At 36.8% G+C, this 26571-nt stretch overlaps 1 protein-coding gene and 1 long non-coding RNA gene across 2 annotated transcripts; one reads left to right on the top strand and one right to left on the bottom strand.

The window, feature by feature from the left end:
* Window positions 1–12: 12 nt before the first annotated feature.
* phf3 (PHD finger protein 3) lies at window positions 13–23245 on the top strand. The gene is made up of 16 exons (XM_022685981.2): window positions 13–179; window positions 4556–4818; window positions 5664–5786; window positions 6585–7989; window positions 8828–9071; window positions 10100–10145; window positions 10236–10356; window positions 11235–11391; window positions 11741–11857; window positions 13197–13325; window positions 13428–13569; window positions 15191–15407; window positions 16188–16335; window positions 16419–16508; window positions 18453–18648; window positions 19343–23245. Exons 2-16 carry the CDS (start codon window positions 4581–4583, stop codon window positions 21295–21297), a joined length of 5328 nt encoding a protein of 1775 aa, XP_022541702.2. The 5' UTR covers window positions 13–179; window positions 4556–4580; the 3' UTR covers window positions 21298–23245.
* Window positions 16367–26571, bottom strand: LOC111196643 (uncharacterized). Its single transcript, XR_002652192.2, has 3 exons — window positions 26406–26571; window positions 24103–24159; window positions 16367–18246 (listed from the first exon to the last, which is right to left on the bottom strand). It is a non-coding gene; the product is annotated as an uncharacterized LOC111196643 (long non-coding RNA).

Raw genomic sequence — 26571 nt, 5'->3', positions numbered from 1 at the left:
GCGGCGGCCCCTGGCGGTGGGAGCGGGCGCTGCAGCGTGGCGGAGCGGCGGCGGTGGTAGCGGAGAGTGGGAGCGGAGCGGGTCTAATCCTCAGCTCCAGGCCATGCACTGCGGTACTGAGCGGACCGGGGCCGGACACACAACCACACCGCCGGCGGACGATGCTTTTGGGCAGTAAGGTGAGGGCAGCGGGGCTCGGGTCGGTGCTGGGGCTCGGTGGTGGTTCCGTTTGGTGCGGTCCGGCCCGCGTGGTGGGCGGGAACGGCTGCTGGATTTCTCATGGCCGCACAAACACGGGGCTGAGTGTCACACGGCCTGTTGGCGTTTACAGCTCCTTACCGCGGGTTTACCGCACAAACTGCGGGGTTTAACGCGTTTCTCGGGCTGCGGGCTGAAGCAGCTGAGTGTTGTCTTATTCTGTGAAGCTTAACTTCGAGGTGTAATGTGAGTTAAACGGTTTAAATGAGATATTAATGCAGGTGTGCGGGTATTAGCTAGCCGAGCACTGTAACGTTAACTAGGCCTAGAGATTGACCTAGCTTAGCTTAGCATAGTTTAGCTTAGCATAACTAATGATACTGCTATCTATTAGATAGTTAGTTTATTAGCTAATTATTGCTATTTTAGCGCATTTCTGTGCAGCATTGTCAGTGCTATGTGGTGTGGACACGTCTTATAATGTTATAAACTGGTGCTGTGTGTTTATAACGTTTATTTCACTTGTTGTAAATGTTTAAAGCTTAGCTAGGAGCTTCATGTTTGTAGCATTTGGCTAGCTAGCAACAGACAGGCCTGGCTAACTGAACTAATGACTAAACTAACGTTAGTAAACTAACCGCAGCATGCTCAATTACTCTGATGTATTAATGCATTTATTCTTTTATATTAATTTATTTATTTAAGGTTAAACATAGAAGTTACGTGTCATTAAATGCATAAAATAAAATGACATTTACATTTTATCTCATAGTGGTTTATTATTAGTTGGGGTTTAATTTAGGGATTTGTTGGTGGTTCTCTAAGGACACATTAGTGTTTTATTTGCTTTTATGTGGGTGTTTATTGGTGGTATATAGGTAATTAATGTTTGTTTTTTTGGGGGGATATGTAGGGATTTTATTAAAAGTAAATAGTGTTTTATTAAGACTTTATGTTGGGGTTTTTATTTAGGGATTTGTTAAGGGTAATTTGTGTTTCATATAAATTAAAATGGGGTAATTGGTGTTTTGTGGGGCGTTTTGTAAGGTTTTTATAGGGTTAAAAGCAATTAGGGTTTTATGTATAGTTTTTTGTTTGTTTGTTTATTATAGGTAATTACTGTTTTATTTGGGGTTTATTGATGTTTTTTGATGTGGGGTTTTATTAAAAGTATTTCGAGTTTTATGTAGTGGTTTTATTTTGGATTTTATTAAGGCTAATTAGTGTTTTTATTTGGATTTATGTAGTGTTTTTATTTGTTTTTTATTAAGATGCATTATTGTTTTAACAGTTAATTGGTGTTTTTATGTGGGTCTTTATTAAAGGTAATTAGTGTTATTTATGTTTATGTTGTGGTTTTATGAAGGTTTTATTGATTTATATGTGCGTTATGCAGAGTTTGGTTGAGTTTTGTATGAGGAGTTATAGCTTTATTTGGGGTATATGTAGTGGTTTTATTTCGGGGTTTGTTGGGGTTTTATTAATGTTTATAAGTGGAGTTTTATGTTGGTGTTTTATTTATGGCTGTATTAAAATGTATTATTACACAAGGGTTTGTTTGAGGTTTTATGTGGGGATTTTTGTTTAATTTGTTTAAATGTCTCACAATTAAACATTTATATTTCTATTAACTAAGTTAAGTTCAATACACTTTCAGAGGGTGTAGCTGCATTATTATGCTGCTGTTACTGTGTTAGTGACAAATAATGGTCTTTAAATGACAATCAGAAGGTTGGTGCAGTTTCTCCAGTGTTGCTGTGTCGTAGGTGTCGGTTACTAAGGTTTTGTTATGGTATAGTTTTGTGTTACTAATGAACTTCATGCTACAGTTGTTGCTAAGATGTTTGTATGTTTTATGGTAATAATTTTGTCCAATTAGTCTAAAAACCTTTGCCTGAATACATAACTGATAGAACTTGATAAAACTGGGTGTTCTTATAAATGAAAAGTTTGTTATGCTTTAAAAGGTTGTAACTGCATTATTATGCTGTTACTATTATGTCAGTAACTTAAAAAGGTCTGTAAACCTTTGTTGCTAGGTGGTTGCTAAGGTGTTGCAACATTTTATTGTCATACTTAAGTGTTGAAGTCTCATAACATTTGATTTAAAAGTGTTCAGAGTGATTGGCTTTTTGGTTGTTGTGATTTATAGATGTTTATTACTAATGTGTTACTGTGGTACAGCTGTGGGTTGCACAGGTGGTTGCTATGGTATTATTTGTGGTGTTTTATTGTTGTATTTTTGTTTAAGCATTATGTAGCAGAATTATAAAAGCAACAGTTCTTAAGATTTTTTTCTTTTAAATTGATACTACAATTGGCCAACGTTGTTACTTTAAAATTTCACAGATTTTAAGCTAATTTTCTATTTATTTGTTTTAGTTTGAAAGTTATACATTAATACTGGGGTCTATAGTCTCTCTGTAAGTAGCTGCATTCCTATTTTGAACCAATCTATGGGAAAAAATGTATGATGATTTTTACAAAAAACTTAAATTAGTATTAGTTTATGAAGTATACTATTAGTTTTTTTATTGTGCCAAATTTGCAGCTTGAAAAGTAGAACTTTCAGAGAAGTTAGAAATTTTGGAAGAAAAGGTTGAAATACACAATTTCAACACATTTTTATGGGAGTGTTTTTATGGCAACATTAATTGTTTGGAGGCTTGCTTAACGATTACTATTGCACTCCTCTAAAAAGCTGTCTACTAGCATGCTAGTCCAGATTTTATATGATCTAAATAGCAGTTAAACAAAATAGTCTTTTGGTGACAATAGTGGTGTTTATTGCAGTTATTTGTGGGACTATATATGGTCAAAAAGTAATGGTAAACTAATATCTAGTGCTAATCTCTCAGGTTGAAGGTCAGTAAAGACAATTGTGAGTTATTGATTAGTTAGCTTGATTCTTTGCTCTTGCTGTTGTGAAGTAAAGATATGTGTTTCCCTCCTTTTGATTATTTTAATAGAACTGGTTGTAAGTTATGTTAAAATATTTAAAAGTGATTTTAATGTTAACCTGTTAAAACCACCGTTGTATTACTTTAAATGTAGTTGAGTACAGTTAAACAGCTTGTAATAGGTTGTTTAGGTATGTTTCAGTTAAACTGTTGTACTCCACTGTGTAGAAGTTGATTTTGGATTACGGCTGCACAGTATATTAATTTAGCATCGTAATTGTCATCCATCATTTTTGCTGGCTTGAGTATTATGTTGTGTTTATGTAGAGGGAAGAAGAGCCCATTCCCATAAACAAGCATTTATTTAAATGTGTTTTGAGTATTCTTAATAATAAATACATTTAAAAATACATTTCTTTTATAAAAAATAGTGGCTAATAGTAATTTCACTAGGGCCCTATTAAATCAATTTTATTGTTTTTTTTTTCATCACATTTTCTGTTTAATGCAATAGAAAATAAATGGAATTAAACAGAAATTGAAGCAAATGGCAACTTTGCATATATTTAAACTGCTCCAGTTACTTTTAGCAATAGCAAAAAAAAAGTTGTTAAAATATTAGAATTATTATTATTATTATTATTATAAAAAATAAAACTGCAAAAAAGTTAAATAACGATCCTTTTAAAATACCTTTATCCCAAAACAGCAGCTTTTAAAGTCTGCTGCTACTGTTGCATTGTGTCAAAATATTGTAATATTTATTTATTTATTTATTTTTTAATTGCTCACCCCGGTATTGAAAGTTCTGTGCTGCAGCTCAGATTGAAGAATTACAAAAATTGTGCAGCTAAGCAATAAGTGCAGAAAAAGACTATTAGGAGCTTAAAATTGATCTCTCTAACACTTATTCAGCTAACGTTAGTTTAACTAATGGTAGTTATTTTATGTTAATGAAGGAGTGAATCCTGTTGAAAGTCTCCTCAGCAGCTCTCTGCAGTAATTTAACTTTAACCACAGGTATTATAGAACTCAGAGTTTAAACTGTACAGAACTAGTAAAGACAGACTGTAGAGTTTTATGTGGAGTTAGGTTTGATTGTTTGATTGTGTTTTAATGCACACAGCGCTGCTTTTACACTGTATATGGGTCTTCGCTCTATCGCTCTTCAAGTCCCACCCACACTAAAACCTCATTGGCCAACTAAGCATGAGGAGAGGCCAATCAGGATGCTCAGGATTTGTCACTCTCACTGTGTGACTCTTCCCCTCTCTTGAATTTTTGCATAGACAGTTTTTTAAAGTCAATTTTGTTGATTACGCTGACTAATCGTTGCAGCCCTAAAGTTTACATAAAGCTTATTTTAGATTGTTTTATATATTTTTAAATGAAATGTCTGCGATTATCTAAACTTTAATCAGACTTTAATCTATTCTTTTCTCCTCTTTTTTTTCCAGAGTAACCATCACAGTGGAAGCATTCATGGATATAGTTGGAACGTTTAACCATTTAATTCCCAGTGACCAGTTGGAGGACTCGTTGCTGCTGGGACAGAACCTGGAATGTGAAGCGAGTGATGAGTTTACAGCCGGTCACAACCTGCCTGAAGACTCGCTGAAGAACATGCTCAGTGACAAAGATCCCATGTTCGGTTCTGCCAGCACCCAGTTCCACCTTTTAGAACAGGATGATCCCAATTTCCAGCTCCCCGGATCCACAGGTGAGACTCAGTACTGTATATAACGCTGATTTAATGTGCACCTGAGTCAGATCACCTCCTAGTGTGCTTATACGATGTTCTAAAATACGCGTATCATTCGATCTAAGGGTGTGCGATTGTAGCCCTAAAATAATATCACGGTATTTCATGGTATTTTCCTGATAACAATACTGTTGGCGATATGACAAAACACTAAAGTAAAAAAAAAAAATCAAGAATACACTACTACAACAAAATGAAAATTACATTTTTTTTATTGCATACAATATGATATGGCACACCCCTAACTAAGATTTAGAAGAAAAACAAGAATTTTATCAGATTTGTAATAGAAGTCAATGATCCTGAATGTCATTAAACTAATATTAATAATAATGCACTCCAAATATCTCCATATATCCAGGATTAAAGTAAAATAAATGATACTGGACAGATATAATCTGTATCTAGTAGATATATAATAGGAATTGAGAACAGTGTAAATTATTATTTTGCTTAAAACAGTAAAAAAAAAAAAAGTAGAATCCTGATGTGATCATTATGGGTGGGTGATATGGCACCATATTTTAGAGTATAATATCGTTCATAACATTCAAAAATGTTGGGGATATTAGTACATACGTTCATTAAAGGTCAGTAAATTCCCACTTCTTTCAGCATTTAAATCTCAGCGGACACACCAGCAATGAACGGAATTGCTTTAAATAACTGAAACATAATAAATAGTGTTTTTTTGGTTGCCATATATTTTGTGCGCTACTTTTAAATGGATATATCATATTTTTAAGTTTAAAGATTGAACACTCTTAACTCTTAGTAACTTTCCTAACTTTCTGCTTCTGCAGTTTCAGGCCATGAAATGAACTCTCCAGACATCAGCCAGGCTTCTGCTCCCGAGGACGAGGCTCAGTCCAGCTTCCCCCGGGGCCGGAGGAAAGGAGCTCCTCCCGTACAGAGGAAACAAACAGGTACACCAGTCAGCAGATTCACTTTATTCACCTTTTTACACTATATTAAAAAAACAACAACTCTTCTCATTCAGTGTGTTTTAATTTAGTATTGAAGACTATATTAAAACTATACAGGAACACGTTATTTCATTTGATTATTATTCCAAGACCATTTTTTATGTTATAATCATTTTAAACATTCAATAGAAAAATCTCTGATTTTGTATAAAATGACAATGCGACATTAAAATACCCTTAAAGCTTTCCCATCCAAAGCTTTAATCGGCTGCTTTCAAAGCAGGAATATTACCACATTTTTTTTATACATGTATATAATTGTAAAAATTAGACAATATTATCATGTATGATACAATATGACACACCACTAACCAGAAGCCAACTTAAATTTTATTGACTATAAGGCACACTATCAATGAACGTCTATTTTCATACATAAGGCACACTGGATTATACGGCGCATTTTAAGTGACACTAGTAAGGAACAAAGGTCTCGTCATGTTTCCCTTCTAATGGGGAAGCGAAAGAGCTAGCACTATGGTTAGCAGCTAATGCTAATACTGCTCCAGCCTTAGTGCTGGAGAAACATCACTGAAACTCTTTTACAATGCTTTAGTTTACCAGAGTGGCTTTACTGCTCCTTAATACCTGACTGGTAAAATTTATACATAGGGTGCACCACATCATAATGAACACTTTTTTGATTTTTAAAAATTCAAGGATATCAAGTATGCGTTATAGCCGAAAAAAAAAAATTCTAAATTAACAGAGAAATGTCTTTTTTCGAAACCTTCTCAGGGACCAGAGGACGAGGTAGAAGTGGGATGACGAGGGGTGTGGGTCCATTTAGAGGAGTTTCAGTTGCAGCACGATTGACCAGAAGATCTGGCAGGAAAGCAGCAGAACAGCATGAAGAAGAGCAGGCGTCCACCGGCAACTCGCCAGTGGACGACGCCAACGCAGAGAAACGGGAGGCCTTGCTCAATCAGAGATTTAGCGTCAATGAGGTCGACTCATCCATGAGTCCCATGGTGGTGTTGAGGCGGTTAACGGTAACCGTGGGAGGCTACAAAATCGAACTGCTGCCTGGACCTTCGCACATGTCCGGGTCGTTTAACGCCGAGGCTCTCCAAGCTTTGAGCATCCAGGGTGATGCTGGAACATTGACTGCTGAAGGTATTGAGTTCAACTTGGGTCAGAACCAGGCTTTAAGTGTGCAATCAGCACCGGAGGTCGTTGAAGAGGTTAGCGTTGGAGAGAATGTGGATAATGTAGATAATGAAGAAAGTGTAGAAAACGTAGATAGTGATATGCCTATGGACTTTGGTCCGTATGTGAATCCAAACGAAGTTCAAGACACCAACGGTGCTCTACCTTTTAAGCCTAACTCAACAGAGGCAACAGAAGCGAAAGTCGCCACAAAGAACGGGGAAAAAGAAAATGATGTCAAGTCGGCAAGTGTCGCTAAATTATCGAATAAAATCAATAAAAGTGGAGACGCAACAACGAAACCCTCTCCCAGAAAGCTGCTAAAACCCAAGCAAGCACCTTCTATGACCAAAAACAAGCAGACGCACCTTACTAAACCCGGTACATTACAAAAAGGGTCCAAACATCTCAAACCACCAGATAAAAAGGTCCAAAAATCTCCAAAAGCTACAGAAGAAAATCTGCAAAACGTCAAAAACACCAAAACCGCCAACGCCGGGCTCAAACGATCATCCGTTTCCCTCACACCCAAACCAGCCTCAAAGCTTCCAAAAGTGCAGGTCAGTCCTACGAAACAAAACTCCAACCCCACCGTTCCAGCCTCCCCTATGTTAACCCGAAAACCGTCCTCCGATTCCAACCCCGCAACCAAGCCGGTAGCAAACAAATCTCCTCACTCTGTGAAGAAACCAACCCATCAAAACCCACTACCTTCCCCGACAGCAATCAAACCAAGCCAGCCTGCGAAGGACGGCTCATTGGAGGACGACCACGACAAGCTTAAGGTCAAGAAACCGGACAAGATCCAGCAGAGACAGAGGAGCAGGAACAGCAGGAGCGTCTCTATCGATGAACCCGAACTTTTCATCCCTGATAACGCTCCCGCGGTAAAGAAGGGGCCAGCAGAGGGCGATCCTGCACCTGCTTCTGAAAACGAAACCACGTGGGATTCGAGTAAACAGTGCGGGCTGTGCAAGAAACCACACAACAACAGGTACGTTTGTTCTTATGGGAAAAAAAAAACATCACTTAGCAAGACCTAGGCCTGTCACGATAATTTTTTGGGAAATTATTGCGATTAAACAATATTGTTGGCATTTTTAGACCACTAATTTGGCATTTAGAGATTGTAACAAATTAATTAACCATTTTAACGACAATAAAATTTCCATTCCTGTTTACACACCTATTAAAACGCATTTTGAAACCTGAAAAGTTTCGTCTTGAAGCAAAGTAGGTTATAGTAGGTTCTTCAGTGTGTACTATATGTACATTGCAAAGTGCGGGTGCAGGTGAATAATGTGTCTGCCCCACAGCTTGACGTGCAGCCCCGGTCTGTCCAAGCTGGCACACGTTGAACTGTCATAAAGACCCTGCCTCAGCCTTCACTCGTGAGATTACGCTGATGGTGAATTGAAGGCTGAGGCAACATGAACCTAAGACATTGAAGTTAAGCAACTAGAGCCACACTGGGCTCTTATTATGTTTTTTTTTTTTTTTTTTTTTTTTTTTTAAGTTTATTTTGGGTGTTGTTAGGGCATATTTTCTAATAAAGATGTAGCCACGCCCACAGTCACAATATATGTAAGTGCATTTTGTAAGTGCAAACACAAAGGGGCGATATCACGATTATTAAAATGATTGAGGTCATGTCCATTTATTGAACGATAAGTTGGTTATGTAGTTATTGTAACAGGCCTAGCAAGAGCCCTACCAACCACATAAAATGCCGTAATAAAATGCTATAGTGCCCAATTAGCTACTAATTTAGCTACTATTTATTAGTTTACATGTAAATATTGGTACATTAACTGTTTGATATGAATGTTCAGGTTCATGGTGGGCTGCGGGCGCTGTGACGACTGGTTCCACGGTGAGTGCGTGGGTCTGGACCTGGCGAAGGTGCAGCAGATGGAGAAGGATGATCAGGAATACGTCTGTCTGAAGTGCTGCGCTGAGGAAGACGAGAAGAACGAAACACCGGCAGCAGAAACCCCGGAGAACACATCGAACCCAAAACAGAAACCGGGAACCGAACCGTCAGTCACCACAGGTGGGATCCGCCCCTTCCGCAAGGTAAGCGAGTCTTCAACTGCTAGAAATTATTTATGGCTTCTGTATTCTTTTTATTTTAAATGGTCTCGATATAACAAATTATGAGTATTACTGATCTTCCAATTGTTTGGCAATACCCTAGCAACCACCCAGCAACGCTATAGCACTCTCTTAGCTACCACCTAGCAACCTCTTGGCAGCCTCATAGCAATAACCTGGAATATCATAGAGACTGCCAACCACCCAACATCATAGTAACATCATAGCAACTTTCTGGAATACCATAGCTGTCATTTAGCAACACCATACTTACCACCCAGCATACTGCCTTTATGCTAGCATGGATGTTAGGTTCCTAAGTTAAGTAAAACTAAGCTAAGTGAACAAAACTGTAATAAAAAAAGACTTTCTTTTAAAAATCAAACGAGTGCTGGATGTTAATCTACACAGATTTCTCTCCTGAAAACTGTTTATTTGGGTATAGATTCCCAAATTTCTCCAGCACTAAGGCTAGAGCATTAGCATTAGCGGCCTACCATGCTAATGCTGCTCCAGCAGCAGGCTACAGGCCGATTAATACTCTCCTCTGAATGGCGAAATAGTGGTTCGCGGCTAATGATAATGCTGTGCTTCAGCAGAGTGGCTTTACTGCTCCTTAATACCTGACTGATAAAATTCATACATAAGGAGCACCGGATTATAAGGAGCTCTGACGGATTTTTGGGAAAAATTAAGTGATTTTAAGGGATTATAGTTCAAAAATACGGTACTTTCCTAAAAGTTGGTTAATGTGACAGGCATAGTGCCCGTCAAATAGAGGGCAGTTCAGAGTCTCATATTTACTGTAAAGCTAAAAATATGATTTATAGTACAGCCCTTTTACCTGTAGGCTTTAAAAGAATGTAAACACATACAGAGTCCATCCATATCCGTTTCTGTATTTAACATTTAGCCTAAATGAGCCTGTTTGTTTGATTGGTTATGTGATTATCTATGTGTTTCTGTGTGACGACTCTCAGAAGTGTAACTGTTCTCTGATTTTGATCCAGGATTCAGGGGAAAGAAGACCGTCTTCAGATTCTGCACCAAAAAGTGGTAAGAAAGTAATTTTACTTGCAGGAGACTCTAAACTAGTCTGACCTTGTGTGAGGTTCACTAAACTGTGTGTTTTTATGTTTTGGTCAGGGTCGAATGTGAAGCACGAGGTCAAGAAGGCTAAAGTTTCTCCTGCAAACTTAAAGAAACCGTCCACAGGACAGATCAGGAGGAGCGTCCGGGACTCGCTGGAGGAGATTCTCCTGAAAAGGTAAGAAATGACTTAGGCTTTTCACTTATCTGAAATCTTTCCCAAAATGAAGTATTTCGCCTAGTAAATTATTGCAATTACACGTTTTGTTATACATGCAGCTCTGGGGAAAAAATGAGAGACCACTTAAAAATTACGAGTTTCTTTGATTTCACCAAATTAAAATCCTCTGGAATAAAATCAAGAGGAAGATGGATCATCACAAGATTACACACGAACTGGCATAAAGTTATCCAAAAGCAGTGTGTAAGACTGGTGGAGGAGAACATGATGCCAAGATGCATGAAAACTGTGATTAAAAATCAGGATTATTCCACCAAATATTGATTTCTGAACTCTTAAAACTTTATGAATATAAACTTTGCAAACAAATGCTCTAAATGACACATTTTTATTTGGGAGAAATGTTGTCTGTAGTTTATAGAATAAAACAACAATGTTTATTTTACTCAAACATAAACCTATAAATAGCAAAATCAGAGAAACTGATTCAGAAACTGAAGTAATCTCTTTTTTTTTTCCAGAGCTATATGTTTATTTTCTTTGCGTGTATTGCAAAAATAAAAAATAAAAATCTTGCCATCCTCTCCTCAGTATTTAGTAGCAAAAAAGATGTAATAGAAGAAGTAACAGGAGGGTGAAATATAAAAAAATATATAATATATATTATAAATCCTACCACTTAAAATAGCACATTTGCAAATATCACTGTACTAAACATCGGGTTGTATTTAACACCCCACCCAATAAATATCCTTAAAATAAATCTGCTTCATCTGTGAAAATACTGAATCTGTAACTTTCTCTTAGCTTTTTATTTGCTTATTTAAACTGTATCACACGGTTGACTTAACTTATTTCTGTTGACTTGCTCCAAGGCTGAAGGAATCAGACTTGAAGATTTCGACAGAGAAGCCAGCTGAGCTCGCTAAAAGGACTGAAAAGGAGCTCTTCGCCCTCTTCCAAGGGGTCGATAGCAAGTACAAGAACAAATACCGAAGCTTGACCTTCAACCTCAAAGATACAAAGAATAATGTAAGTACTTTTATTCAACTTTTATTCTTCTGTAATGCATCTATAACATCAGTTTAATGGGTAACTAAACTCCAGACTCCAGCCTCAGCTCAAATTTAAAAAATGCTAAAAAGAAATGCTAAAAAAAAAAATAATAATGTGATGTATGGGTTTATGGGCGGGGCAGGAGAAAAAAAAATCCTGAGATGTAACTATTGCGCATGCACACATTGCGATGTCGATGCTTAGTCGTGACCCCAGGTTAAGAACTCTCTGAACTGTATTAAGCTTATGTTAAATATCATTTTTGATGTAATTTTACAATATTTTGTGATGAAGATTAATTACAAATTCTTTTAAACTCTTCCAGGTGTTGTTCAAGCGAGTTCTCAAGGGGGAAGTTTCTCCTAGAGATCTGGTTCGTATGAGTGCTGAAGAACTGGCCTCCAAGGAACTGGCTGCCTGGAGACAAAGGGAAAACAGACATGTAAGTAGCTCAAAGTTGTGGCCTATATACAGTGACTTGCAAAAGTATTCAGCCCCATATATCCATACTTAGTAGAGCAACCATTCGCTGCCATTATAGCTGCAGGTATTTTGGGCTTGGTCTCTACCAGCTTTCATCATCTAGAGACTGAGATTTTTACACCGTTCTTCTTTATAAAACAGCTAAAGCTCAGTCAGGTTGGATGGAGAGCCTCTGTAAGCAGCAGTTTTCATGTCTCTCCACGGAAGATCAGTGGGATTTAGGTCTTTTAGGACTTTGAGTGGGCCATTCTAACACATGAATATTCTGTGATCTAAACCATCCATAATCTACTGTAGCTCTGGCTGTATGTTCAGGGTCATCGTCTTGCCGGAAGGTCTTAAGGCTTTTACAGCCTCCACCAGGTTTTCTTTAAGAATTTCCTGTATTTATCTCCATCCGTCTTCACATCAATTCTGACCAGCTTACCAACTCTGTCATGATGCATGATGCTGCCACCACCATGTTTCACAGTGGGGATGGTGTGTTCAGGGTGATGAGCATTGTTACTTTTGTGCCACACATAGCACTTTGCATTTAGGTCATGTTTGCTGTTCCACTCTTCCATAAAGGCCAGATTTGAGAGGTGCAAGACTTATAGTTACTCCCAGATTCTTCCACCTGAGCTGTGGATCTCTGCTGCTCCTCCAGAGTGAGACCATAGGCCTCTTGGCTCTCCTTGCTGGATCTGTCAGTTTGGGTGGGCCATTGCCATGTCTTGATATGTTTGTAGAAAGAGTTGTAAAATACTTTTTTGGGTTAATTTGTGGATGATGGATTGAGAAACAGTGCTTTTTGAGATGCTCAAAGCTTGGGATATGTTTTTATAGCCAAACCCTGGTTTAAACTTGTTCTCTACAACTTTATCTCTGACCTGTCTGTTGAGTTGCTTGGTCTTCATAAAGCTGTTTGTTCACTAGTGTTCTCAAACAAACAAACAAACAAACTAACCACTGAGGTCTTCACAGAACAGCTGTATTTATACTGAGACTAAATTACACACAGCTGGATTTACAGTATTAACTAATTTAGTTTAGACTTATGATTAATTGATTGCAGTGTGTTATATTTAGGGGTTAGAATAAAGAGGGCTGAATACTTTTGGATGTCACACTTTTCTGATTTTTGTTTGATTACAATTTTGGAAACCAAATATCACCAAGTCTGTTAGTTAAAATCTCAATTAAATAATTAAAGTTTTGTTTTCAAGTTGTAAGATGACAAAATTTGAAGTTTGAAGTTCAAAGGGTATGAATACTTTTGAATACTTTTAAAGGTTCTTTATTATTTCTGTTTGCAGACGATTGAAATGATCGAGAAAGAACAGCGAGAAGTGGAGAGGCGACCCGTTACCAAAATCACACATAAAGGGGAGATCGAAATCGAGAACCAGGAACCTGCGAAAGCCCCTGAAGCCATAGAGCCTGTGGTAAGATACAGTAGAAGGCATTCACAATTTGTATATAAGATACATTTTGATATTTTCTCTGTAAGTAAAAATAGTAAAAGGGCTGATCTGATCTCCCTGCAGTCGGATCCTCCAGTCCCTAAAACACCTGAGGTTCCTGAGGAAAAGGCTCCAGACTCAAAGGTGGAAAGTCCCAAAAAAGTTAAAGATACAACCAGCCTGCACAAGTCCCATCTGTTTGATCTTCACTGCAAGATCTGCACAGGTAAGATTAATTTTAAATATACATTTTACGTATTTTACAAAGCTGCCCTTTCACACATATAGAGTAGTAGCATCAGTATCATATATCAGTTTGCTAGTTTAGATTAGTAAAACATTGATGTCAGAAATGGTTCATTTAGTGTTGTGTTTAAACCCTGCCCACTAGATGGCAGTGCTGTACTGTCTTTAGGTCCCATTGTTTTAAGTTCATAAAAAAGTAAGAAAAATTCTGTAAAGTATTTGTATTATTTTACTCTATTCTTTTACTCTTATTTGAAAAAAAGCATAGTTAATTTTATTAATCGAATGATTAATAGGAATTAATGATTAATAGGATTAATCTTAATGTTGTTTGGGTATTGGTTCAAGGCAAGCTTCAGCCACAATATTAAAACCAGCTACAAGAAAACAAGCAGGTGGTTATAATGGTATGATCAATCATACGTGTAATGTGTATACAGGGCTGGTTTTAATGTTGTGGCTGATTTGTGATTGATTCGTTTATAAAAATAAATGTAAAGTATTATGCTGTTAGTAAAGTATATAATGATAACAGAAAAGCTATACACTTGATTGTATGAATGATTTGTATTATATGTATTATACACACAGGCATGGGTTTTCAGAGTGGCTTATCTAAAATAATAACAATAATAATAATAATAATAATAATAATAATAATAATAATACAAGGACAACAATAAGCAGCATTTGTTTGACATTTATTAAAACAATGTTTAAAAAACTGTACAATGAAGAGTGAAACAGTAGATAATATATTGTAATTAAAAGTAGTTGAGATGTATTAAATAAAGTGCTTTAGCTGCTATAGATAATATTGTAAAGATGTATTAATATCAAGTATTTAATCAGGTTAAGCTAAAATAAGAAACTTCATAATCAGAACAATAAAAACTAAATGGCAAAAGCAAAAATATTTAATTAAGAAGAAATAAAATAATTCAAAATAAAAGCATAATTGTACAGGCCAAAATTTAAAGCAGTCAAATAAAGAGAAATTACTTGAAATAAAAATAACATTTAAGTAGCTAAAAATAACACTAAGATTACAATGTTAAAATAAATAAAAAGGTGAAACAGAAAATAAATAAAATGACAAATTAAATAGAATGAATACAAAGGTAAAAGTCCAAATGGTAAAACTTACAAAAATAAAAGGATAAATGAAAAAAATAAAAATATAAAAGGCCAAAAGGTGAAACAGAAAATGAAATTAATAAAAGGACTAAACATATGCGATAAGGAAAAAGGTCAGTCGGTAAAAATAATTAAATAAAAAGGTAGAAAAAAAACACAACTAAAACTATAAAATAGATTTGGAATCGCCCATGTCCAAATTGCATTTATATATCAATTTCTTTAAAGTATTATACTATTTTGCGATACAATAAATTGTAACCCCTGTATCCTCATACATGTGGTATTGGCAAATTCCTGCCAACACAAAGTTCTGCCCATTACAGGAACCCACTGTTTTTCATGGTTTAGACAAGAGTTGGTGTTACGGTGCATGTGTGAAAGAGGCTATATTTACACTTTGTACCATTTTACCAGTATTGGTTTTAAATTGTAAAAATAAAGGCAGAATTTTTTTTTTCTAGGCCGAATGGCTCCACCCGTGGAGGAGGCCACCACTAAGGTAGTGAAAGTGGCCACGACGGTCATTAGGAGGCAGTCCACGGCTACAGAAGGCGATAATCAGCAGGCCACGCCCATATCTCCTGCTATAGCTCCCTCAGCGCTGGTGGATGACCTGTCCCTGAGAGCTATGGAGGAAGGCCTGCTCAACTCCAGCATCTTCCCTGCTTACGAGTCACGGTAATGATGAACAGTGCTTTCTCTCTTTTAACTGAATGTAAACACACCAGATAAGGGGTTAAGACAACAGCAGTATTTACTGTACATCAGCTTATTACACATATTTTCAGTGTTTAAATGCCGCATTTAGTGGCTTCTGCTGGTTTTGGAGTGTTAGAGAAAAGTATATTGATCTAATCAATATAAATGATTTAATGCAAAATTATTGCATTTTGTTTTTAGCTTAAAAAATTATCGACTCCTGAGATGTTTTTATACAAGCAAAATATTATATTAATTATATAATTATATTAATTATTATATAAATATATTCTATGTTAATATTTACAGGTCAAATTAAGTCATATTTGAGTAGTCTAGGCTGTTTCTGTTGAAAACCTTGTAATATTTAGGTGAATGAAGGAAGGACTACTGAAACATCCCACAAAATTAGTAGAGTCCTAGATTTTGTGTAAAGATTGGTGTCAGAAGTGGTTTATTCTATGTTGTGTTTAAACCCCACATATTAGATAGCAGTGTTGTACTCTGTCGTTAGATCCCACTTTTCTGATTGAATGCAAATGTATATTACAGTATATTACAATATCACCCGATTCTAGCCAACACACAGCCTTAATATCCAACACTGTGGGCCCTCTCCTGTGTTTAAAAGTGAATATACCAAAACAAGGGTACTTATCTGAGACTGACACAATTACAACACTTGATGCTCTAACTTAATTACATTAACAGGGAAATTAATGAAGGGGAGGCTGTGATTAACATTAACTCTCATTACAGGTCGGAAAGTGTGAGCAGTAAAGAAGACACGGCTGCATTCCTCTCTAATTTACACAGTTTATGGAATGGAAACGTAGACATGCCTGCTGTAGCCCGCTTCCTTACAAAGGCTTACCCTGTTTCTGGGACTTTGGACCACCTGACTGAGGTAATTTTTTTTTTTTATCTTTAATGTCAGTAAAAAAAAAAAAAAAAAAAGGACACTAATTTATCTGTTTATGACTGTTACAGGACCTGCCGGACAGCATCCAGGTTGGTGGAAGGATCTCTCCGCAGATAGTCTGGGACTACGTTGAGAAAATTCGTGCCTCTGGAACAAAGGTAAGAAATTATCTGTTTTTTTTAACACCTAGACAAATTCCTCCCCCTTCAATTTAGCAGGGTTTTTCATTATTTTAAAATGTTCTGCGTTGTAGATGAATACTAAACTCATTCAAACTATGAAAAACAACATGTGGAATTAGTAAGAAATTATCTGTTTTTTTTAACACCTAGACAAATTCCTCCCCCTTCAATTTAGCAGGGTTTTTCATTATTTTAAAATGTTCTGCGTTGTAGATGAATACTAAACTCATTCAAACTATGAAAAACAACATGTGGAATTATTTAGTAGACAAAAAAACAAAGTGTTAAACAAACCAGAATATGTTTTATATGTTTAATTATTCAAAGTAGCTCCTCTTTCTTAGATCTCTGCTGGATTTTCTCAGTCAGCTTTACGAGGTAGAGTCTCCTGGAATTCAGGCTTTCAGTTAACAGCTGTGCTGAACTCATCAAGAGTTCATACAGAGTTCCCCAATGGTGGAACAAACTACCTTCCACTACCAGATCAGGAGAATCTCTCACTATCTTTAATAAACTCCTGAAGACAGAGCTCTTCAAAGAGCACTTACTCTCCTAACACCTCTAACTAACTACCTTCTACTACCAGATCAGGAGAATCTCTCACTATCTTTAATAAACTCCTGAAGACAGAGCTCTTCAAAGAGCACTTACTCTCCTAACACCTCTAACACACTAACTACTTCTAACCTCATTTCCTTCTTCCCCTCCTTCACTCCTCTATCCTATTATTCCCCTTTGACCTCCTTTTATCCCTATCCAAAGATGTTTTACCTTTAAACTTATTTTACATTGTACTTGACTATTGTAAGTCGCTTTGGACAAAAGCATCTGCCAAATGTAATGTAATGTAATGTAATGTAATTACTTGAACTTCTTGTCTCTTAATAAAGTGTTTGAGAGCATCAGTTAAAGTAAAGTAGTGAAGAGGTAGAGTTACAGGTATACAGTGAATAGTGAATATTTGAGTAATGTAAAAAATACTTTACACTTGAAGATACTTCGGTCTAAAAAAAATTGTCGCCATCAAAACGTTATGATTAAACTGGCTCTCATCAGGTCAGAATTACCAGCTTCAGAAACAAACAGCTCTCCAGATAAGACCCTAAATGCTTCAGAGTATTTTGGTTTGTTTAACACTTATAAGTTACTACATGATTCCTTATGTGTTTCTTAATGTTCTGGATCACTTTAACTATGCAGGAAAAATATATTGGGAAGGTGTGTCTTCAAAATGTGGCAGTTCTTTATAACCCACTTGTAATTTCTTGATTAGATAAGGAGCTACAGTTTACTTAGCTGTATTAACTTAGCTTCTTGTAAAATTTTCCGTTCCACCTTAAATCATACAACAGCTAGAGTAATAGCTGCTGTACCATTTAAGGTGAAATAGGTGGCTTAGCTAGATTACTATACGTGAAGACTAGTGATTTTTCTTTTCCTAATTTTAAGAAGGTCATAATATATTAATATAACTACATTCATTGTATATTATGTTATAGTTAAGTGACATTAGAGGGTGCTAGGACACCAACTGATGAGAGAAAAAACAGGTAACGGACAAACCCTGCAGGGGAAGATTTATTTTACTCAAATAGAGAAAAGAGCACCAAAAAAGGATAAAATGTTCTTGCATCATCTGGGCCTTTTTAGCAATGGGATCTCTCAACCACTGGAGATCTATCCGTAGAAACTGCTGGGTGTCTTCTCGAACAATCTGTTAGAAAAATAGGCAGAGGGGAGAAAAATAGGTTTGTTAGACAGTGTCTCTTGTAGATTGGAAGCTAACCTGTCATCTCCAGCCTTTTGGAGAGTTATCATATTTGTTTTATAAAGAAATATATATAATGTATTGTCTGTTACTTAGGTCTCTTTTCGTCTCCTTGTCATGATCTTTGTTGAAAGTTTCTTTTTATTTCTCAGGAAATCTGTGTGGTTCGCTTCACGCCCGACACAGAAGAAGACGAAATATCGTACACTTTGCTGTACGCCTATTTCAGCAGCCGCAGACGATATGGCGTCATCGCCAACAATCGCAAACAGGTCAAAGACATGTATCTCATCCCACTTGGATCAACTGAGAAGATCCCTCATCAGATTGTCCCGTTTGACGGCCCTGGTAAGTCATGCATTGGTTTATCGAAGGCTATGTTCACATTACCATTGCTGCTTTCAGTCTATTGGCAAGTTTATTATATTTATAACTGTAAACTGTCAACATGGCTTAATACAATCTGAGCAAAAAATGGGAATTGATTACTGAGGTTCGTAATGTGATCTTAGCCAAACTTTCTTGGTTCTAATTGATTAATAAAAGTTAAATAGTTGATAATCGCATGGTGACACTTTGTCAAGCAAAAGGAATTTACTTGTCAAACGTTATAGGACAGCAGTATGTTAATTGTTAGACCAATTAACATACTGCTGTCCTATAACGTTTGACATGTAAATTCCTTTACATGTCAAAAGTTTTTCCCAATTATGTGTAAATTGAGGTGTTAGCTTGTGACTGGCCAAAATGCTCATGGCAAGGACACAAGAATTATAGGAATTGGAGCAAAGCTTGATAGTGGTTTATTTCCAAAGTTGTGCTGGTCTTTAACATTCCCTGATTCACAGAAATCATTACCATCCACAGTGGACAGCACAGTGGGTATCAGACTATTGGTATCTGGCTAGAATTGTCTGCTGGTTGCTATCATTAAATGTTTAATGGCGTTTGGCATATCAGTGGCATGTGCGTTTATTTAGCTTAGATTTTCAGTAAAAATAGGCTGAAAGACAAAGTTTAAACATGTTTTCTGTTCTAACAGGTTTGGAAACCTACCGTCCAAACCTCCTGCTTGGCCTAATCATTCGTCAGAGACCGAAAAGGGACTTTGGGGTTATCCTCCCAAGCGAAGTTAGTGAAGCTCCAACTTTTGCCATGGAGACCAAACCGCAAGTCGACCTTATCCAGAAAACTTCTGTCTTGCCTCAAGACGAAGACAGAAACTTTGTTAGCACTCTGGGTCGTCTACCCAAGAAAGACACTGCGAGCCTTATCAAATCCCACGCTGAGGAACCGGTGGAGGGGGAGGACAGCGAGAACAACGTGTCGTCGTTGCGGTTCCTCCCTGGTGTGCTAACAAAACCCACGTCTGAGAAGAACGTGCCTGCAGGTGATGATGCAAGGAACACAACTGATGGCATCATCAGTCAACCTCTTGCCACTGATGGTGCCTCTTCAGGAGGCGCCACTTCTTCAGGAGGTACCTCTTCCTCTTCAGGAAGCGTCACTCCCAAAACGCCCACCACCCCCAGACTGGATCGGTTTGTAATCAAGAAGAAAGAGCCGAAACCTGTCAAGATGCAAGAGCAACCGGAGCCTTGCAGTTCGACTGGGGAGATGAGCTCACAAGGGAAAGAGAAAGAAAGTGGAGCTACAAGTGAAGTTTTATCTTTATTATCTCTGAAGGATAAGCCTGGAGATGTTTCTACAGAGGCTTTCCTCGCCAGCTTTGCCGCCGCTCAGCCTAAGATTGAACCTAGCAGCACTGAAACGAAGAGCGGTACCAACAATGAAGGATCAAGTCAAGAAATAAACTTACTTTCCTCGATAGCCTCGACATCTTCCATATCTACTGCACCAAAAGAGTCTGTTAATAATGGCACTGAAGATGTACCTGACAATGAAGACATTTGGAGTCCAAGTAAATCTTTGAAGCCAGCCATTTCCGGCATTTTGAAAAGTGCTAGCAAGTCCGAACCTGATGATGTGATGCAATCCAACACGATAGTTCAGACAAGTGCAGACGTGGCACAGTCTACTTCCATCCAGTCTGTGTCTGTTCCACCTATGACCAAGTCAGCACCTTCTTCAAAGCCATTACCAGAGTTCAAAGCTGTGGAAGACATCCAGGCCATCTCCACGATCTCCTCGATCTCCTCTTTAAGCAAAAACGAAGGTACCAAGCCATCAAGGCCACGTCTTCTAAGTTCAAGCGCTTTCAACACTGCAAGTCACGGCCCACCACCCCCTTCTACGTACCCTCCCTCGCCTTATCATGCCGGAGCACCAGACCATGCGTACCATCCTCCCCATCCTCCTGCACCAGTGCCCAACTTCCCACCTCTTCAGTCAAGTCCAGCACCCTTCTTACCTCTGCATCCGCAAGTTCCTGCCCCCTTCAGCTTCCCACCTGGACCACCCCCTTCGATGATTCCATTTCCCCACGCAGAACCTCCATGGTCTCCGCCGGTTCCTCCCCAGGCTTGCTTTCCACAGCCCATGCCAGAGACAGTCGCTGGGCCTCCACTGTCCTTCGCCACCGCAAGGTTCCCCGATTCCGCCTTGCCTCCTAAGAAGGACAGTAAGGGTGTAGAACCAAACTACGACGAGCTGTGGGACCGGCAGTCTCGTAGATCAGAAGATACCTTTAAGAAGGACGATCGAGACCACTACGGAAGGCACCGGCACAAGTCGAGTCGGCACCACGAGCGAGAGAAACACAGAGCGAGGAGTCGAAGCCGCAGCAGGAGCCGGAGTCGAAGCAGGAGCCGGAGCAGAAACAGGCACAAAAGCCGGCACTCGCGAGATGACCGGCATGAGGAGAGGAGGAAAGAGAGGCATCACAGCAGCCATCATTACACCAAGGACAAAGAGCGGGACAAGGAGCGGGATAGAGACCGAGACAAGGACCGGGACAAACGCAGACGAGACTCTGATCATGAAAAACACAGGAAAGACTCGAGAGACTCAAGAGACTCCAGAGAGGGACACTCGTGACTTCCATACTTATCCTTACAGATCCATCCACTAAATGCCACTGAACCGATATCCCTGCTGATAAAAATCCAGCTCAAGACCTGAAGAGCTTTTGCTTCAAGAGCTCTTTTTTGCTTGGTCTTTTGATGGTCAAGGTGGTTGAAATGATGGTTACCCAGGTAAAAATTATTACAAATATTCTATACTCTGTACCAGCGGTTCTCAAACGGGACAGAGGGGGTCAGAATGAGGTGCTAAGAGGGCAGAAGAACAATTTGGGTTGTATATATTGTTATAAGTTTTTACCTTTTAGCATTTTCTGATTTGGCCACATTTTATAAAAGTACTGCTTGATCATTAAAAAAAAAGGCTGCAGTTTTTTGTTGTTACTCTATGTAGAGTAGGAGTTTTGGGGGGTCCACAGTGGCACTTACCGTCCTCCTCAAAGGGGGCCATCCAACTAAAAGAAGTTTAAGAAAGTTTGAGAGCCGCTGTTCTATGCTGGTAGCGCAACTTGTTAACTGGACCAAAATAAATAAAGTTGTAAATCAGTAATGCTGGTTAATAGTGGTGTGAATCACAGGCCATCTCACGATAACACTAATGTCTTGATACTGTGATTAAGTTGCTTCGGTGTAACTAAATAGGATAAGTAAATATTTAAATATTTACTAAATAAGTAAATACCAGGAATTATTAATTTATTGATGTACTAATATTCTTTACCGCATGTTTATTAACCCTATTTATTTGATTATAGCGCCACCATGTGGACTAACTAAGCAGTAACTTTAGTAAGTCTTACTTGGAGAGGCAAGTCTTATGGAGTTTAGAGCGCCTATGATTCAATGCACATATCCATATTTGACACCATGCATCGAAAACTATATGATATATCGCAATATCAACATAATACTGATATAGCAATATATAGTTTGATATGTGGTGTCAAATATTGATATTTTATTGAAGCACAGGAGCTCTAAACTCTGCAATTAGACATACTAGAGTTAAAGTGGCGCTATAATCAAATGAATAGGGTTAATAAACCTGCAGTGAAGAATATTGGCTGACAACAACACATTGGTAATTTTTGGTATTTACTTTGGTATTTAAAAGTATTTTATCCTCTTCAGTAATAGATGCTTTAAATTCTAACAGATTCTTCAGATGCTGTGAAGTATCGCAAAGAATTTGTCTTAAGATATATTGAGTATCTTAGATAAATCATATAGTATTGTGAGAAAAAAATATTGTCACGAGAGACGCCCTGTGATTCCTACCCATGATGGTCATGTTGAATATGCTTGTAGAACCATCTAAACCATCAAACCCAAGCAAAAACATACTCTAAAAACTTAATCTGGCCAACCAACTTTACCAACTAAAACATCTTGATTTGGCCATGCTGTGTTTTTTTTTTTCCAGCAGGGATATGTTCCTTTTGTATTTTACTACAGTTTTTTTTAAACCTCCGAAAGCAGCTTTTTTTTAAAGAGTGAATGAGCTGAAGTTTTAGTTGGTTACGTTTTGAGTTCAGAACTGAAGCTTTTCAGTTTTTTCTTTATGAAGACTAATTTTCACAAACCAGAATTTATGGTCATTAAATGCAAGTTAGTTCTCAAAAACGTTGATGATTACACAATAATTACAGAAAACTGGACTGAAATTGATACTACTGTTGAAAAATGGGGGGAAAAAAATATAATCCAAGAGCAAATATTTGACATTTTATTTCATCTGCCTTTTATCAGGGTTTTATTTTTTTGTGTTTTGTTTCATTTTGTTTCTTTTAAACTTAAGTCTCTTAAATATTTTCTATGTGTCGGATGACGTTGTCGTCTTTGTACATTTTTGGCTTGTCATACTTTAGAGATGAAGCGTGCCTTCTGCACATTGTTTATGTACAGTTCAAAAAATCTTTTTATTGTTCATAGAAAGAAAGATAATAAATCTTTTGTTAATTAAAGATTCCTGGACAGCATTAATGCAACATGGTAACGGGGACAAACAGCACCAGTAAATGAATAGTGAAGTGATTCAGACTGAAGAAATGCATAAGGAATCATGTAGTAACTTAAACTAACAAGTAACAAGTTTGTTTAGTGAATATTTGAGTAAAACTTTAAGAACTATTCACTGTATACCTGTAACTCTACCTCTTCACTACTTTACTTTAACTGATGCTCTCAAACACTTTATTAAGAGACAAGAAATTCAAGTAATTAACTCTTGATGAGTTCAGCACAGCTGTTAACTGAAAGCCTGAATTCCAGGTGACTCTACCTCATAAAACTGACTGAGAAAATCCAGCAGAGATCTAAGTAAGAGGTGCTACTTTAAAAAATGTCAAATATAAAACATATTCTAGTTTGTTTAACACTTTTTCTGTTTAGTACATAATTCTATATTATTATTATTATACATAATTTTATATTATTATTAATCTATATCATAATTGTTTTTCTTCATAGTTTGGATGACTTTAGTATTAATCTACAATACATAACATTGACACTGATATGCTAAATGCATATCACAAATGTCTCACAATGCAGGGGTACCTATTTAATATATTTAAACCAGGCTATATACTGCTATTGTTTAAATCACCATCATATTTATAGTATTTTAAGAGTTGCTATTGTACTACTAATGATCTAGTGGGTGGGGCTTAAACACATTCACTAACAATTCAAACTAATAATTCAAAGTTAATACTTTGTTTTTGAATATATAAATACTATTGCGATACTTTAATATATTGATATTATTTTTTAGTGCATGTAGGTGTGCAAGTGTGCACATAAAAACGTCTTCACATACCTGAACCAGCAGGGTAATTGGTCCACTCTTGTCTATTTCCAGGACCGCCCCATTTTCCTAAAAATATATAATTAAAAAAAAAAGAAAAATTACAGGATGAGATAATGCAGGATGATTTACACAAAATGAATAGAAAGGTGTGGCCCACAGTTATTATCCTACATATACTCTAAACCAGTGGTTCCCAACCTTTTTCTTCAGGGACCCATATTTTTACCATTGTAAGCTTTGGTGACCCAACATATCAAGCCCCAACAACCCCCCCCAAATAAAAAAAATATATACACTTGCGTCTTTTACATTTATTACTTTAATACATTTCAATAATTCACCCTAAAATGAACTTCATTATAACATTGCCTGCTCAAATGCACTTAAAACTAAAAACATTATTTGAAAGGGAGGATTATAAAATGCACTTAAAACAAAAAATATATATTATTTGAAAGGGTGAATTATAAAAAAAACACATAAAACGAATTATATTATTTGAAGGGAGAATTAGAAAATGCACTTAAGACTAAAAATATTATTTGAAAAGGAGAATTATAAAATGCACTTAAAACTAAAAATATTATTTGGAAGGGAGAATTATAAAATGCACTTAAAACGAAAAACATTATTTGAAAGGGGGGTTTAAAAAATAGACTTAAAACTAAAAATATTATTTGAAAGGGGGAATTAGAAAATAGACTTTAAAAAATGTTATTTAAAAGAGAGAATTAGAAAATACACAAATTAAAAACAACGTTTATTATTAGACCAATAGGCATCCACATGCTGCAGCATTTCCCACCACCAGCGGAGTTTCATACAATGTTTTTATTTTTTTTTTACATGAGGAATGAATAATAATAACTATAATAATAATACATAATAATAATAACATCGTATGGAGCTCCAGCGGCCTGAAATGCTGCAGTGCGCGGCGTTATTCAGCGCGAAGATTCACAGATTCGATCTTGAAGCTCTTCTCTATAATACTCCTGGGTGCTGCGGTGGAAGCTTGAATGATGTGCTGAATATTTATTATTATTTTATTGTTATTTTTTTAAATCCTGAAGACATCGCGTATAGAAAGCCATACTGCCTGCTGACCAGAGTCAGAAAGCAGAAATGCTTCTGCCATAGACGAAACCGGCAGCGTCGTCTTATACAACTATTAGTCTTCGTTCAAAAACAGAATAAATGTTTAATGTAGCACTTAAATTTTGTTGCTTCTATGTATATATTTAATTATTTAATAATTTTATAATTAAATACTTTGTCATTTATTCAACATGGGCTATATATGGTATTAAAATTAAACCCCTCAAAATCAAGAGGTATTCGCGACCCTCCGTGAATCTTCGGCGACCCATAGGTTGGGTCGCGACCCATAGGTTGGGAACCACTGCTCTAAACTAAGAAGTATTATTTGCTTTTTTTATTACCTAACTGAGGCACTAGAGGGCAGCACTTAATAACAATTAATTACATTACAATAAAATCTGGGTAATTCTACATTACAGATGAAAGTATTGCGGGGAAAAAATGGTTCTAACTCACCTGACCTTATTTTGCCTCTTTAATCTCACTGTACCTCTTTACTTACTGCCCCACCTTACTTGACCTTTTCATGCCTCACAATACAGGTGCATCTCAAAAAATAGAATATCATTGAAAAGTTTATTTAAACTTTATTTCAGTAATTCAAAATGTTACTCATCTCGTAGCTGTGTAATGAAAAACAAGTATCTCCATTTTTGTCAATTTTGCGTTTACTACATAATTTGAACACAAACTATTGGTTACACTGTCAATTTTTTTTGATGAACAGAGCAATAGAAATACAAATATTTTTTTTATATAGATGTATTACACACCGAGTGATCTATTTTAAGTGTTTATTTCTTTTATTGTTGATTATTATGAAGCTTACAGCCAATGAAAACTTATAATAATAATATAATATAATATTACAAGTTTCTGAGATACAGATTTTTGGATTTTCATTGTCTGTAAGCCATAATCATCAACAATAAAAGAAATGAACGCTTAAAATAGATCACTGTGTGTAATACATCTATATAATGAGTTTCACATTTTTAACTGAATTACTTTTTGATAATACTCAATTCTTTGAGATGCACCTGTATCTCACTTTGCCTCGTACATAATGGCTAAGTAAAATGGTGTTGCTAAGGGGTTGAAGCAGCGTTGCCAAATGGTCCCAAGAGTGCAAGTTTACTTTAAACATCAAGTTAAACAAGATATTGATCTTATAATATTAAACTATAAATATATTAAATGAAAGATCTCACCTTCTCTAAAGAGAACATGGTGAACACAGATCCATCGTGGGCTTTGATGGTCTTCAAGTCTCCATTGGCTGCTCCAGAGAACACCAGGTCGTGGGCGTGTCCAAATCACACAGACATCATGGTCTCAGGCCTCCCCAGGTTTCCAAAGACCCCCCTCTTAAACGTT

The sequence above is a fragment of the Astyanax mexicanus genome, chromosome 25, assembly GCF_023375975.1.
Source record: "Astyanax mexicanus isolate ESR-SI-001 chromosome 25, AstMex3_surface, whole genome shotgun sequence".
Classification (NCBI taxonomy): Eukaryota; Metazoa; Chordata; class Actinopteri; order Characiformes; family Acestrorhamphidae; genus Astyanax; species Astyanax mexicanus.
The sequence above is the reverse complement of the archived record's forward strand: the minus strand, read 5'-3'. Positions and strand labels throughout refer to the sequence as shown.

What these genes read in the sequence shown, in the direction of transcription:
- phf3 (XM_022685981.2), top strand. Translation starts at nt 4,581, where the DNA reads ATGGATATAGTTGGAACGTTTAACCATTTAATTCCCAGTGACCAGTTG. An exon ending in TCAAAGATACAAAGAATAAT is followed by an intron (nt 11,392 to 11,740) that starts GTAAGTACTTTT and finishes AAACTCTTCCAG; the next exon opens with GTGTTGTTCAAGCGAGTTCT. An exon ending in GACAAAGGGAAAACAGACAT is followed by an intron (nt 11,858 to 13,196) that starts GTAAGTAGCTCA and finishes TTCTGTTTGCAG; the next exon opens with ACGATTGAAATGATCGAGAA.